The sequence below is a fragment of the Malania oleifera genome, chromosome 4 (assembly GCF_029873635.1).
Source record: "Malania oleifera isolate guangnan ecotype guangnan chromosome 4, ASM2987363v1, whole genome shotgun sequence".
NCBI classification, from domain to species: Eukaryota; Viridiplantae; Streptophyta; class Magnoliopsida; order Santalales; family Ximeniaceae; genus Malania; species Malania oleifera.
In genome coordinates, this window is record NC_080420.1 from 120348433 (window position 1) to 120360996 (window position 12564).

At 37.1% G+C, this 12564-nt stretch overlaps 1 protein-coding gene across 2 annotated transcripts; it reads right to left on the minus strand.

Annotated features, from left to right (window-relative positions):
• Nucleotides 1-880: 880 nt before the first annotated feature.
• Nucleotides 881-11685, minus strand: LOC131153522 (probable protein phosphatase 2C 5). 2 transcript variants are annotated; one of them, XM_058105873.1, is made up of 9 exons: nt 11563-11640; nt 11368-11457; nt 10549-10786; nt 10263-10434; nt 9957-10174; nt 9733-9840; nt 9523-9648; nt 9198-9430; nt 881-1671 (listed from the first exon to the last, which is right to left on the minus strand). In XM_058105873.1, the coding sequence occupies exons 3-9, from the start codon at nt 10756-10758 to the stop codon at nt 1452-1454; spliced, it is 1287 nt and encodes a 428-aa protein (XP_057961856.1). In that variant the 5' UTR covers nt 10759-10786; nt 11368-11457; nt 11563-11640; the 3' UTR covers nt 881-1451. The 2 variants fall into 2 exon arrangements, with proteins under 2 accessions (XP_057961856.1, XP_057961855.1); XM_058105872.1 differs by having other exon boundaries at nt 11368-11685.
• Between the last annotated feature and the right edge of the window lie 879 nt (nt 11686-12564).

Here is a 12564-nt window from a genome sequence, read left to right on the forward strand (position 1 = left end):
TTCATGTCAAAACATCAATTTGAATTGTTTCTTAAGCTGGCGGTGAGAAATATGCATCATTTTGTCTCCCATGTTCATTTGAGAACACAATTGGGGGGCAATAATTCAATCTCATTCTCATTTTCTTCTACCTGAAAATAATCCGATACCATTTGCCAATGCATAGAACTATCATGTTGCAACTCTCAGGTTCAAATATTTCAAAAAAAATGAATATAAATTTGAAAAAACTAGAGACTACGATAAACTAAGATAAAGGTATATGCATGCACGTGTATAACCCGATCTCATTTTCTCCCAAGAACCACCAGTATACCTCGCCCAGTAAATAGCCCAGCACGTTTCATCATAGAACACTCGAGTTAAAAATCTTAAATTCAAATCTTATGGCGCGACGGAAAAGGATTTGAGATATTAAAAAGAGAATGGCTATCTCCTCACTTAGTTTATAACTCAAATCTCATTTTGTCTCCAAACGACTGTCTACCAGTGTCCTTGGAAATAACTCAATGGCTTAATGATCCTCATGTTGAAAGTTTGGTATTCACAATTAAGAAGAATTTAAGATGGTGAGAGATGAGCCCATCTCCCCCCCTCCCCCTACAAAAGCTCCCTTTTTTATTTTATTTTATTTTAATGTGATACAAACCCAAGGGCCTCTCGATGAAACCAATCCCTTCATCCCCAGACCCACCCAGCTAAAAACCTGAAAAATAAAAGATCTTATTTAATCTCATTGTGAATCTCATAATATCCATAACCAAACAATAAATTAATTATACAAAATAAAATAGACCAGTCATGCATGCTTCCTTGTTCAAGCAGAATAACAAATTAAATTATGAATTGATGAAGACATTCCTACTTCGAAACAGCAAACGATAGAAATATATGGGTTTTTATATAATCATCAATATACATAACACAGTTTACAGAAAACAATACATGTCATAACACCATAACCAAGAAATGTGCATACCAATTCATTCCTATTCATAAGTAGAAGTACAATCCCCGAATAATTAGCCTCAGCCTGTCTGATGTCCTCTGCAGCCTACAATAATAAAACTGAAAGAGGGAACAACTGGGAATGCCGCATCAATTGCAGGCTGTTAACTTTCAGAGCTGAACACAGAAGACAAAACAGCTGCAGTAGAACATATCACTGTGCAATCATATATATACGTAACAAGCTTCTAGTTAGCAATAAACCTATTGCAAATATATGTATTGGGGATAACAAATTCGGTCCTGGTCAGTCAGTCCAACAGCCGAGCACAAACCAGAATCAACACAAATTTTTGACAACCTCCAAAACACCTACTAACTCACCGTAACTCTTACCTCATTTCATACATCTATAACCACCACCACCACCAGAAAGAAAACAAAGCATGCTCACACTGCCAGAAAAAAATATATCAATATTTACTATGTTACCAGAAATTTTGCTATGTGATCACTGTAGGTCTGCTTGGCCTTTTTCCTTCCATTGCATCCTTCTTTCTCCGACAGTTTGTGCAGAGGAACGGACCTTCCCATGGCTTTGAAGAAGGCGAGAAAAATGGCCCAGAGTTGACAGATAAGCCATCACTGGGTGGTTGATCCACTTGGCAGACTGCACATCTGAAAAGTCCAGAGCTAGCATCCAAAGGAAAATCTTTACCCAGCCTGCATTTCCATAGACAACGGAGACAAATAAGGAGTAGCAATCAAGATGAAGTTTCATATCCACAAAAAAGAAAATAAAAAAATTTTAGAGCGAGGGTAGGGCAGCTACCAGAAAAGTAACTACCTAGGATCTTAGCCAAACTGCCACCCTATCCAGGGGGAGAAAGCTGTGTTAATTTTAAACAACATGCATGCACATGCAGAGAGAGAGAGAGAGAGAGAGAGATAGATAATTTCCAGGAAGAATATTGACATAGTGAAGGAACAGGTGAATAGGCTAAAAATCATTTTGCATCTACAATAGAAGTTGGGTTAGTTTTATATACTAAAACTGGGGGAGCTTATTAGTCCCTTTTTTCAGACCGAGTAGGTTAGAAAACCCCATAGCAAGGTCTATTGGATTTTCATGCTAATAAAGCGGTCCATGAGTACCCGAAAATAAACCTACAACTTAACAGATCCTAGTGCAGGAGCCATAAGGAAGTTACGTGATCATTTAATTGAGGAGTTTGGAAAAAGCTATGGCTAAGGTTCTCTCAAAAGAAGGTACTTGTCAAGAAAGGGGGAATTTGTTAGAAGAAACAAATAAAGTATAAGAAGGTACTTGTCAACCCTATGATTGACATTTAAGATAACAAAACTTTGATCATGTGGACCAATGTTGATAAAATCCCAGGCCGAATCTTACGAGATCTTATTATCAGACCAACCAGAAATAAGACAGAATTATGTGAACCAATGTTGATAACAGACTTGTATTATGTGGATCCTGGTGGGATCTCAATCTGATCGTGTGATCTTTGGAATCCAACAGTCCCATACATATCAGAATTTTGAGTTAGCCCAAAAACATGAGCGAATGTATGAAAATCTTGATTTGGCAATGCACTAATAGCTCTTATTTAGCACAACAACACATCACCAGGAGAAGAGGGATAAGACAGGCAATGGGCATAAAAACTTAAAAATAAACAGCGGCCATTATAATCAAAGAATGAAATTCTTACAGCCTCACTTTGAACAAAGAACATTTCATTAATTTCAATTTTTCTCTATTTTATGGATTCATGCCTGCAGTCCTCATCATTTCATGTCCTTGCAGATTAAAACATTTATATTATTGTCCCATTTTCTTCTAATTCTCTTAAATCAATCCTTCTCCCACTCACCCTCTAAATCTCAATAGTTCTCTTTTTCACCAGTTCTCTTTAATTTTAATACTTTGTCCACTTAATTAATGATTTATGCATCATGTAACTTTGTGTCATAGTTGATTCCAGATAACTTCTACAATAACAACAATGCCGTAACTCCCACCATGAGAGGTTAGTTCTATTTCTGCCACTTAAATTTGTTTTTTTCAACCCATTAAATTTTGGTGTACAATCAAATAGCATCATGAAGAATACTATTATTTTGTAAATTTTATTGTCTTTAAAGACTTGGAAATAACTCCAATTACACAAAATACCACATTAACATTCCTCCTTTTATATTTAATGTCAATTTTTCCAGTTGATAAAAACTTATAATCCTAGATGCAGTCTTATGATAATAACTACCACCACCAAGCCTCAAGCTCCCCAGTAGGTGGGATCAGCATAAGATCTGATGCCAAAAACCACCCCAACATTTCAAGGTAAAGTCCCAACTTTAACACTCCGTGGATTACTACAAATTATTAAGTGTGGAGGTCTTATAGTGAGGAATCAGTAGGGTTGCAGAAAATTGTATTTTAAAATACAGTTAACAGCATGAGACATATCATGAGTCATCTCACCAGCTAGGAGGGAAATTATCACAGCTTGTTGAAATTTTCGAACTAGAGAGAATTTGAGTTCAAGCTGCTAGAGATACTATGCTGACAAGGAAGACATTCATTTTATGAAAACCTTTTTAATTAATATCACACAAATTTTAGGGTGTAAAAAAATCACTGAAAAAACTAAAAACCAGATCAAAATCGAACATTAAACAGTTTGGTTCGGTTTTTCAGTTTTAGACTTTCAGTGTTTGATTTTATAAAAATTGTTCTTTGGTTTCAGTTTCTCTTTTACAAGAAATCCAAACCAAAAACCAAATTACAGATTTGATTTTATATATTTTTTTTGTTCATATATTGTGGTAGTCATAATTTATTAATATTCTATTATCAATTTTAGTTTCAGGGAGGCTCCCTTATCTTGCTCCTTGTCGTTGAGGGACAAGTGCAGTGCCTACAGACTGCAGCCTGCTATTGCTATGCTCCTGCTCCCTATGCAGCTGCTGCATGGTAGCAGCAAGCTACTGTCTTTGACCCACATCCCCTAAGAGTAAGAGTGCAAGGGCATTTGCCCCCAGGGCGTGGTTCAGTTGGCAGGGCGGACCTTGGGAGTGCCTTTCACAAGGTCAGGGCTTTCTCCCCTCCCGGGTTCGATTCCTGCTGCTGGGCTCCTGATTTACCTCCTCATGGTGTTGTGGGGCCACTCCATGGGGCGTGGGATTAGTCGCGGACCGTTAAAACGGACGTGGACACTCAGGACATCACCTAAAAAAAAAAAGAGTGCAAGGGCATTCTCCACATATAAATACCCATCAGGCCATCCTGCCCCAACATGCTCACACTGCCATGGACATCAGCCTCACTCCAGTTGATGTAAATGGGACTTGGATATTGAGCTCATACCAGCTGATCCTTTAGCCCATTTATCACTCAGGGCATGTTGGACTAAAATTTTAGGTTCTATGTGTCAGTTGGACCAGTTTAAAAATTATAAAAACTGATAAAAATTAAACTAAACCAATAAAATTGACAGTTCGGTTTTTATTGTACAATCCACGGTTTTAGTCTACAAATCAGAAAAATGAGAAGTATAATCGGTCATCAATTTTGGATTCAACCAAATCCAAATGAACTAATCACAGCTCTAGGAATTTCATAAGTTGGCTAAATCATAAACATTTGATTATGCCAAGGAAGGATTTTAAAATTGAAGATATTATAAATTTTTTTCTCAAGGGAAGACTCTCTTCAATAAAGAAAATTTCCAAATCATTGAACATTTGAAAGTTAAAGTAGATTGCGCACTATGAAGGAAATAATCTGGAAATTGTACTAGAAGAAATATCTTGAAGATTTTATATAGCAATTGTTGACTCCAAATGATTTTCTAATTTGCTACAAATTTCCTAGGCAAAGATTGCATAGAGATTGAAAATTCAAGTCAATTCTTGCATGAAGTTCTTGTAGTACATTTTGATTGAGGTAATTCAAATTTTAATGGAGCACTTAATTGGAAGACCTCTTAGGGATAGAGCATTATACATTGATTGGCAAGTGGATCCAACATCACATGCTAACAGCTAGTGGACAGAAGTAGAGACCAATGGAGAGAAGAAGCGAGAAAAGAAATTAGTCTCTCTCCACTTCTCTTGTTTGGCTGGCGCAGGGTGGAGATAAGAGAAAAAAGCCGAGAAAAGTGGAGGGAAAGAAAAGGCAAAACAGGAGCAACATTGTTTCTTCTCTAATAGGAGAGAAATATAGATAAACTATGAAAAGAGACCAAAACACCCTTAGGCAACTCTTAAGAAGTTGCCATGTGAGGGACATTCTTATAAATGACTTTGTCTTTTTTTCCCATATTTCTCTCCACCCTCTCTCTCTTATTAACCAAACAAGGTGAAGAGAAACTAGCTCTCTTCTCTTATCTACTCTAAGTTTCTTCTCTTCTCTCCACTACCCTTCAACCAAAATGGATTATAAACATTCAAAGAACCAAGAGAGGTGAGCCTAAATGTGAAGTATTAGAAAGAGAAATACTCTGGGCATAGTGCAAGCGTGCACACACACTTCACATACCCTAAACGTGAAGTATTAGAAAGAGAAATACTCTGGGCATAGTGCAAGCGTGCACACACACTTCACATACTGTGGGACATCTCATCTAGAGCTAAGCAGAACATGTTGCCTCATTAATCCATCCTCTAATTTTGCTGACATTGTTCAGTGGGGATTGAACTATTAAATGACTTGCATTCTTGAATGATTATCCTTTTCTTGAGAGAAAAAGGGACTTCGCCCTTGTTTTAATTGGGTGGTGAACTCAAGTTACAGTGTGTCATGTGAGGGTCTACCTTGACCCTTGACAAAGTCATCTCGAGTATATTGTGGTTGGATAGATCCATAATAATGACATGAAGTGCTAGGTGAAACACTTGTTTGTAATCTTATTCCTTGGAATACCCAAGACGAGCTCTCAAGGTGTGGATGTAAGCCATGTTGGTGGTCCAACCACTAGTTCTAGTTCTAGTTCTAGTTCGCCAACTTCTTCAAGTTCAACATGTAGTATTTATCTTGCGTGCTTCCACACAACAATGATCACTAAGAATTTGATACACCCTGATTCATCCCACCCCCATTCTTTCCTCTCATGTATAAATCCGGGCCAACAACACTCAACAAAAGCCAAGCCTTTTTCTTTTGCTACAGTAAATCAACATTATTTCGTTATATCACCCCTTAAAAGCAAATGTTGAGGCTTGAATGCTTGATTAGTATCCTAAAAGAGTGAGAATAGGCCTAAATCAAGAAGGAAAGAAGCAAAAAAACTACTTCAGTTGTATCGACTATCAAGTACACAAGTAACCAACCCACTAATTATCAATTTATCTATCACTAGGTTGTCATATATGTTCAGTCTCATCTGTTAGATCTATTTTTTGGATGATCTTCCCTTGTTTACAGGTGATGATCACATTTGGTTGTAGAAAATGAATGAGTGCTGCTGGAAATAGATCCCTGTGAGAAGGGAGCATGGAATTGATGTAGAAAATGCTTCAAGAAAAGTGAAGTACTAATATTGTGATAAAATCCTTGCTGGAGATATTTATCAATTTAAGCACCATTTGGCTTGAATCTCCAATGACACTGAACCATGTAGAAGTGTGTCATGATGTTAGGAAGATGTTGTCAATCCTACAGCATAACGCTGGTGCATCAGAGAAGAAAAGGGAAACTAAATTATAAGCTAGGAGAAAAAGAAAAGCCTCCATATGTATCCATAGGGAAAGAATGTCATGGAGGTTTCATTTTTTCCCCGGAGAGAGGGGGAGAGGGAGGAGCAGCAAGCATCGGAAGTGGGGCCAGGAGTAATTGATGAAAAAGTTTTTGAAAGAAGAAACATGCTGGCAAATGGCATGGTATTCCTATACAACTACAATTTCTCTTTTAACTGAGGGGAAAATCCTAGGATTTGCAAAGAGGCCTAATTTGATATGAAAAAATGGGCAAGATTTCAAGCCTGCTTCCTGCCATGAGTCTAAGGAAATACTTGAAGCAAGAGGTAGCTTGTTGTGTGGCGTTGCTTGAAGAGTTAAAGGAAAATGAGGAAAAACTTTTTCCCTATCATGTTTGATGGATGAACAGAAAACAAAGACATTCTATATGCAATTGCATGTTAAATACATAAAAGGACAATTTCCCTCACATCATGAATGCATCCGATAACTTCAAAACCACTGAGAAGGTTTTGAGATGATGAATGAATTTGTTGAGAGGGTTGGAGAGGTAAAGCTGTGCAAAATTTGGTCCAAACCAAAATAACCAAACGAATCAAACTAGTTTGGTGCAATGTTTTAAAAGGCGAAGGCACAAGGCAAGGCATTCTAACCCTTACGAGGTTTGGTTCATTCAGTGGCTTGCTTGCAAAGCCAGAGAAAATTAGAATGTTCATTTCGGTTCAGCTCTTGGGATTGCTGAACAAACCCAAATCGGTCAGCTCAGTTTTCAGCTCCAAGAGTGGTTCAGTTCAGTTCTTCCTCCTACAAAACCATAAAATTTCAGTTTCTTATAAGATACATATATTCAAAGACCTTGTTGATTTCTATGTTGAAGCACTTCACTAAGTGGAGGGATTTGATTAGATCTGCTCTTACTCAATTTGCTACTAACTACTTGACTTTGGGATGCCTTAATTCTTCCATTGATCACCATGTTTGTTCCCAGCATAGGAGGTCTAGAAGGTTTGCAGCCACAAAAGAATGGGAAGCAGTTCAGCAAATGTCCTTCAACTAGTGGATCTGGATGAGTAACCAACCATGGGTTTCATTTATGAGCAAATGGATCAAGCTAAAGAGAATATATAATGCACTTTCAGTAATGTCAAGGAAAAGGTCAACTACTGATTCTCCAACTTTTCAAGCTTATTCAACTCTATTTTTTATACCACGAACTTTAATGAACTTTTAATTGATATCTTTCTTGTAGTTACCAGCTTATATATGTAATATCATTGATGAAAGATGGAGGCTCTGGTATGAGCATATTGACATGCAAACTTCTTAGATTTGTATTGGTCCATATATTAATTTTGATAGATATTTGGGTGTCAATTCTGTTTGCCTCTTTGAACCTTCAATTATAAAGCCGGAGTGAGTGTGAACTTGATTTGTTACAAGTTAAGTATCTCATGGAAAGTCCCTTTTTGTGTTAGTGATATTTGTAATGGTTATACTATTTTTTCAAGATAGTATTCTTTGGATTTTATGCTCAATAATGCAATAGATAGCTTATTTAAGGCCTTTGACGTGAGTGTGTGTGTTCAACAGTTTCTTTCTCTTATTTTTTTTTTCCCCATAGATTGTAAATTCGTAAATCTAATTTTAGGAACCTCTATGAATCCTTGTTAAAAAGAGCAACAATCTTGGTGCGCTTTGTAGCCCCTTAGAGGGTCCCATCCGCATGATGTAAAGGAGGGGCCATGGGAGAGTAACCGCTTCTTGAAAGTCAACCCAAGTGTGAATAAGTCATAACCGCATCCGGATTAACATTGGGGGGCACATCAGGGGGGAAGGTTGTTGACCCGTGGGTTTGGTGCCGCACTAGGGGGATCCAAAGGGCTCGTTAGTGGTTGGAGTTCCCACGTGAATAAAAAATAAATAAATAAATAAAAAGAGCAACAATCTTGGCAACCATTGTATTTTTTTTTTTTTTTAAATACAAAGGTAAGGATTGAAAATTATATATATTTTTTATAAAAAATGTTTTTTGGATTTCTTATCTTGCACATGGTATGTTTTGGGGTTGGTGCCCTTGAATTTATGTTTTGGGGTTGGTGCCCTTGAATGTTCTTTTGCCTATCAAAAGTTTAAAAAAAAAAAAAAAAGGTAAGGATGAAGATTGTCGACCAAATTGATACACTCTACCCACTCAGTAGTGTAATTGCACGACGTGAACCAAGACCAAATGGATTTTTATCATCATGAGCAGAATATTCTGCCACAACTATCTTCATAAATCATGAACAAGGATGAAGACTGTCCTAGTTTTATGATATTATCCCAACTTCTAATGTCCTCATGCAAACCATGAAACAGTGATGTCATTAAAAAATCTATATACCAAAAAGATCAGCAGTGACAGCCAGCCACAAAATTTAAAACTTTTTCTTTTCGTCGTCATTATTCTTTTATTTCTGAATTTTTAAAATTCTTACACTGATTAAAAGTAGCTGCCATTTTATATTGAAGGAATGTCAAGATAAGCATACCTTTCTGCAAGCATTGCAGATCCCTCTTCAAACAACTCCTCCACAACCCCAACAGCTGAAAGCTTACTTGTTGCTTTGTTTGCAGAATTCTGTGGTCTCTTCCCAAACATAAGTGAACTGAGCATATTCTGTTTTTTCCTCGGTGTTGGAGGTAAGACAGGTTGATCTGAAGGAATTATATCAACAACCAGGCAAGTGGTATCATCCTTCAACCCCCTAGACCTTAAAGCCTCCTAAATAGTGGAAACAAGTATTAACGCATAAGTAGCCAAATCGAAAGTACCAGCCTTCTACTTCTAAGAAGAGAGAGCATATTCTCTATCACCTTAACAACCAGCTTTGCAGCAAGCTTGGCAGGCAAACCTCGGCAAGACTTTGCAGCCATATCAGATGACAGAGCATCCCAGATACCATCAGAAGCAATTATAAGCCTTCCCCCCGCATTTGAAAGCTACCAACCATTTTAAATAAGCTTTTATTTCATAAGACCATCAAAAAGTGAAAAGACCATCATCAATAGAACAGATGCATTCACCTTCACTTGTTTAACATGCGGTATTGGGACAATAAACTCTCCAACATCCATGTCACCAATTGACCTAGAAAGACATAATCCACCAGGCCAGCAGCGAAGGGGACCAACCTACAAGTCAGATGTAAATTTAACCATAAAGATAGGAAAATGTTATGCAGTTTTACAAAATTCACTTAAAAGCTAAAAATTCTTTAGCTACGGGTAACTCAATAATCCTCTTTTACCTCATTGCCTCCAAATACATTAAGCCTTCCTACTTCACCCCCACTAGCAGTGACACGTTCCCTCTCTTCAACGTTCTCTTCCAGCCTGTGATCCACTGTCAAAAGAGAAACCACACCCCCCTGTGTATCCAATATACATCGAGAATCCCCAACAGATGCAACAGTCACAGTCCACCCATCGATCACAACAAATGTAACAGTTGTCCCAGAAGTTTCTCCTGTAGATGATATCACACAATAAATATGATAATACCCAAAAAAAAAAAAAAAGGCTCACAAGTTAAAAGATGGGAAAATGATTCATACCTTTTTTCTGAAATTCTATGTCTGTTTTCACAAAACCAGCAACAAGTGCTCGAGGAAGGGCTTGAAGCCACTCTTCCCTTCCAATGCCTTGAGGAATTGCACTCAAAACATTATTCAATAAATTCTCCTTTGCAAATATAGCAGCTGATATTCCATTATGACCATCAAAAATCTGCCAAATGAAACCAAGATTTAGCTCTCCTGTAGACATCCCAATCAACGTAGAATTAACAAATTTACCAAAATTTGGGACAAGTACATTAAAACAAATGGGCAGAGAGAATACCGCAAAGACTGAAAATGATGTCGACGGATTCCCTGAAATCCTCTGGCAGTCAGACTTTATCAGAAAATAATCCTCCCCTTTCTTCGCCAAAGCAGCCTGCCCATATCTAATAGTAGGCTTCTCAACCTTCTCATTTCTCAGCTCACGACCTATCAGGGTCGCAAGCGGAACAAGAGAGGGGTTCACCCTCGATACCTCCGTCTGGCTCATCCTAGTCTAACTTCTACATTTCCCACACCTTTTTCACAAAATGTCGACTCATCAAAACAAAGTTAACCAATCCATGAAATCAATTAACAAAAATTTTCTACAACTATCAATCAAATCTTCTAATACCCCATTTCGCTGCGGAGAAATAGCACCAAAAGGGGGAAAGAGATAATTGAGGAATCTGATACCAGTCCAAGAATTCTCTTTTTTTTCTCTATGATTCTCCGTCAACCGAAATGAACCTAGCTTTTAACAATCCAACACGACAGATTACAGTATAAACTAAAACAGACACAAAAAACTTTTAAAAAAAAATGCATGAACATGTCGAATAAATTGGGAAAATGAGAAATTTCCTACAACTTCTCAGGGACAAAACCGATTCCAGGAAAGCTGGAAAAATGTGCGACAACAGACAAAAATCTTGGAAGAAATACAATTTTCTTATTACTTATCAGCAATCAAACCGACCCTCGTCGTTTCCCACACAATTAACATTCAGTAGAATTCATTATCACACCATTAGTAACCAAAATTCAAACATATCCAAGAACCAAGAAAATGCAATGAGTGGGAAAATGCGACAAAAAAAAGAATCCCAAGACTTACAATGGAGAAATTGAGAGGCATCAACGGATCAGGCTGAGAAAATGAAACATTGCGAGCCAAGCCGAGAAACCATCTATTGATTCTTCATTTCTGCAACTATGAAGACCAGTTCAGTGAGGAACAGAGCTCGATCGGAGCTCAATATAAAACCCTAGAGACATCCATAGGAGAGAATGTCGATAGAGAAAGACTCACAGGCTTTTCTGGGGAGGAGAGGAGAGGAAGGAGATTGGAGGAAAAAACTGGGAAGATTTGGAAGAGGATTCTCATAATGACATTTATGTCCCAAGTGTTTCGTAATGAAGCAGGAAATCCTATGAAATTACTAAAAAGTCCCCGGTGGAATATTTTTATGGCGTTTATATCCCACAATTCTTATGCAAGGAGGACTCTGTGATGCTTCCTTTGATGATGAAGATCTTCAATATGGAAGATCGAACGGCTGACAATTCCCCAAAGACGAACATTTATTAGGTGAATTACCAATAATACCCCTGCCTACCCTACCTTGGGCAAAAGTTCAAGTCCGAAAAACAATATTCATTTTTTTAGAAAAAAATTTAAAACTAAATCAGCTTTCCAAATATTGTAAAACACTATATGTCACTTACTAAAAAAATTTTTTAACACCCTGGCCTATTCGATACATTTAGAATGTGACGGGTCTATGAATTATACATTATTTTTATTTAAAAAAATAAATAATTAAATTTTCATTGACCAAATTTCTCTTTTGGCTCTTTTATGTTTCTGTTGACTAATTTTATTTACACTTTAAGTATAAAATATAATATAAAATGTCTTCTAAAAAATACTTTTCGAGTTTACACTTGAGCATAAATATTAAAATAAGATCTTCAATCATTTCTTGTTTCTCCACATTTTTCCTCCGTTATTTAAAATTCTCTCAAGTGCTTTATATTTTTACATTAATTGACAACGATACCATAAATCATTTGCTCGGAAAAGTAAGATGATAAGGTCGTATAAAATAATTTTCAAGGATAAATGATTTAGCGAATTGAAAATAAGCAAACAAACAAAAGAGTGTGATGGATATGTATGGCCACCCACATAGGATCATTCCCCCTTGTCTTTGAAGAAATGCTGTGCGTTGGTTGGCAAACATTAGGTGGAATAAGACATTTGGGTGATAGCCAACACAAGACAAAGTAACGTGGATTAAGGCAAAATTGA

What these genes read in the sequence shown, in the direction of transcription:
- LOC131153522 (XM_058105872.1), bottom strand. Translation starts at nt 10,758, where the DNA reads ATGAGCCAGACGGAGGTATCGAGGGTGAACCCCTCTCTTGTTCCGCTT. An exon ending in ATGTATTTGGAGGCAATGAG is followed by an intron (nt 9,841 to 9,956) that starts GTAAAAGAGGAT and finishes TCTGACTTGTAG; the next exon opens with GTTGGTCCCCTTCGCTGCTG. An exon ending in TCTGCAATGCTTGCAGAAAG is followed by an intron (nt 1,672 to 9,197) that starts GTATGCTTATCT and finishes ATGGAAATGCAG; the next exon opens with GCTGGGTAAAGATTTTCCTT.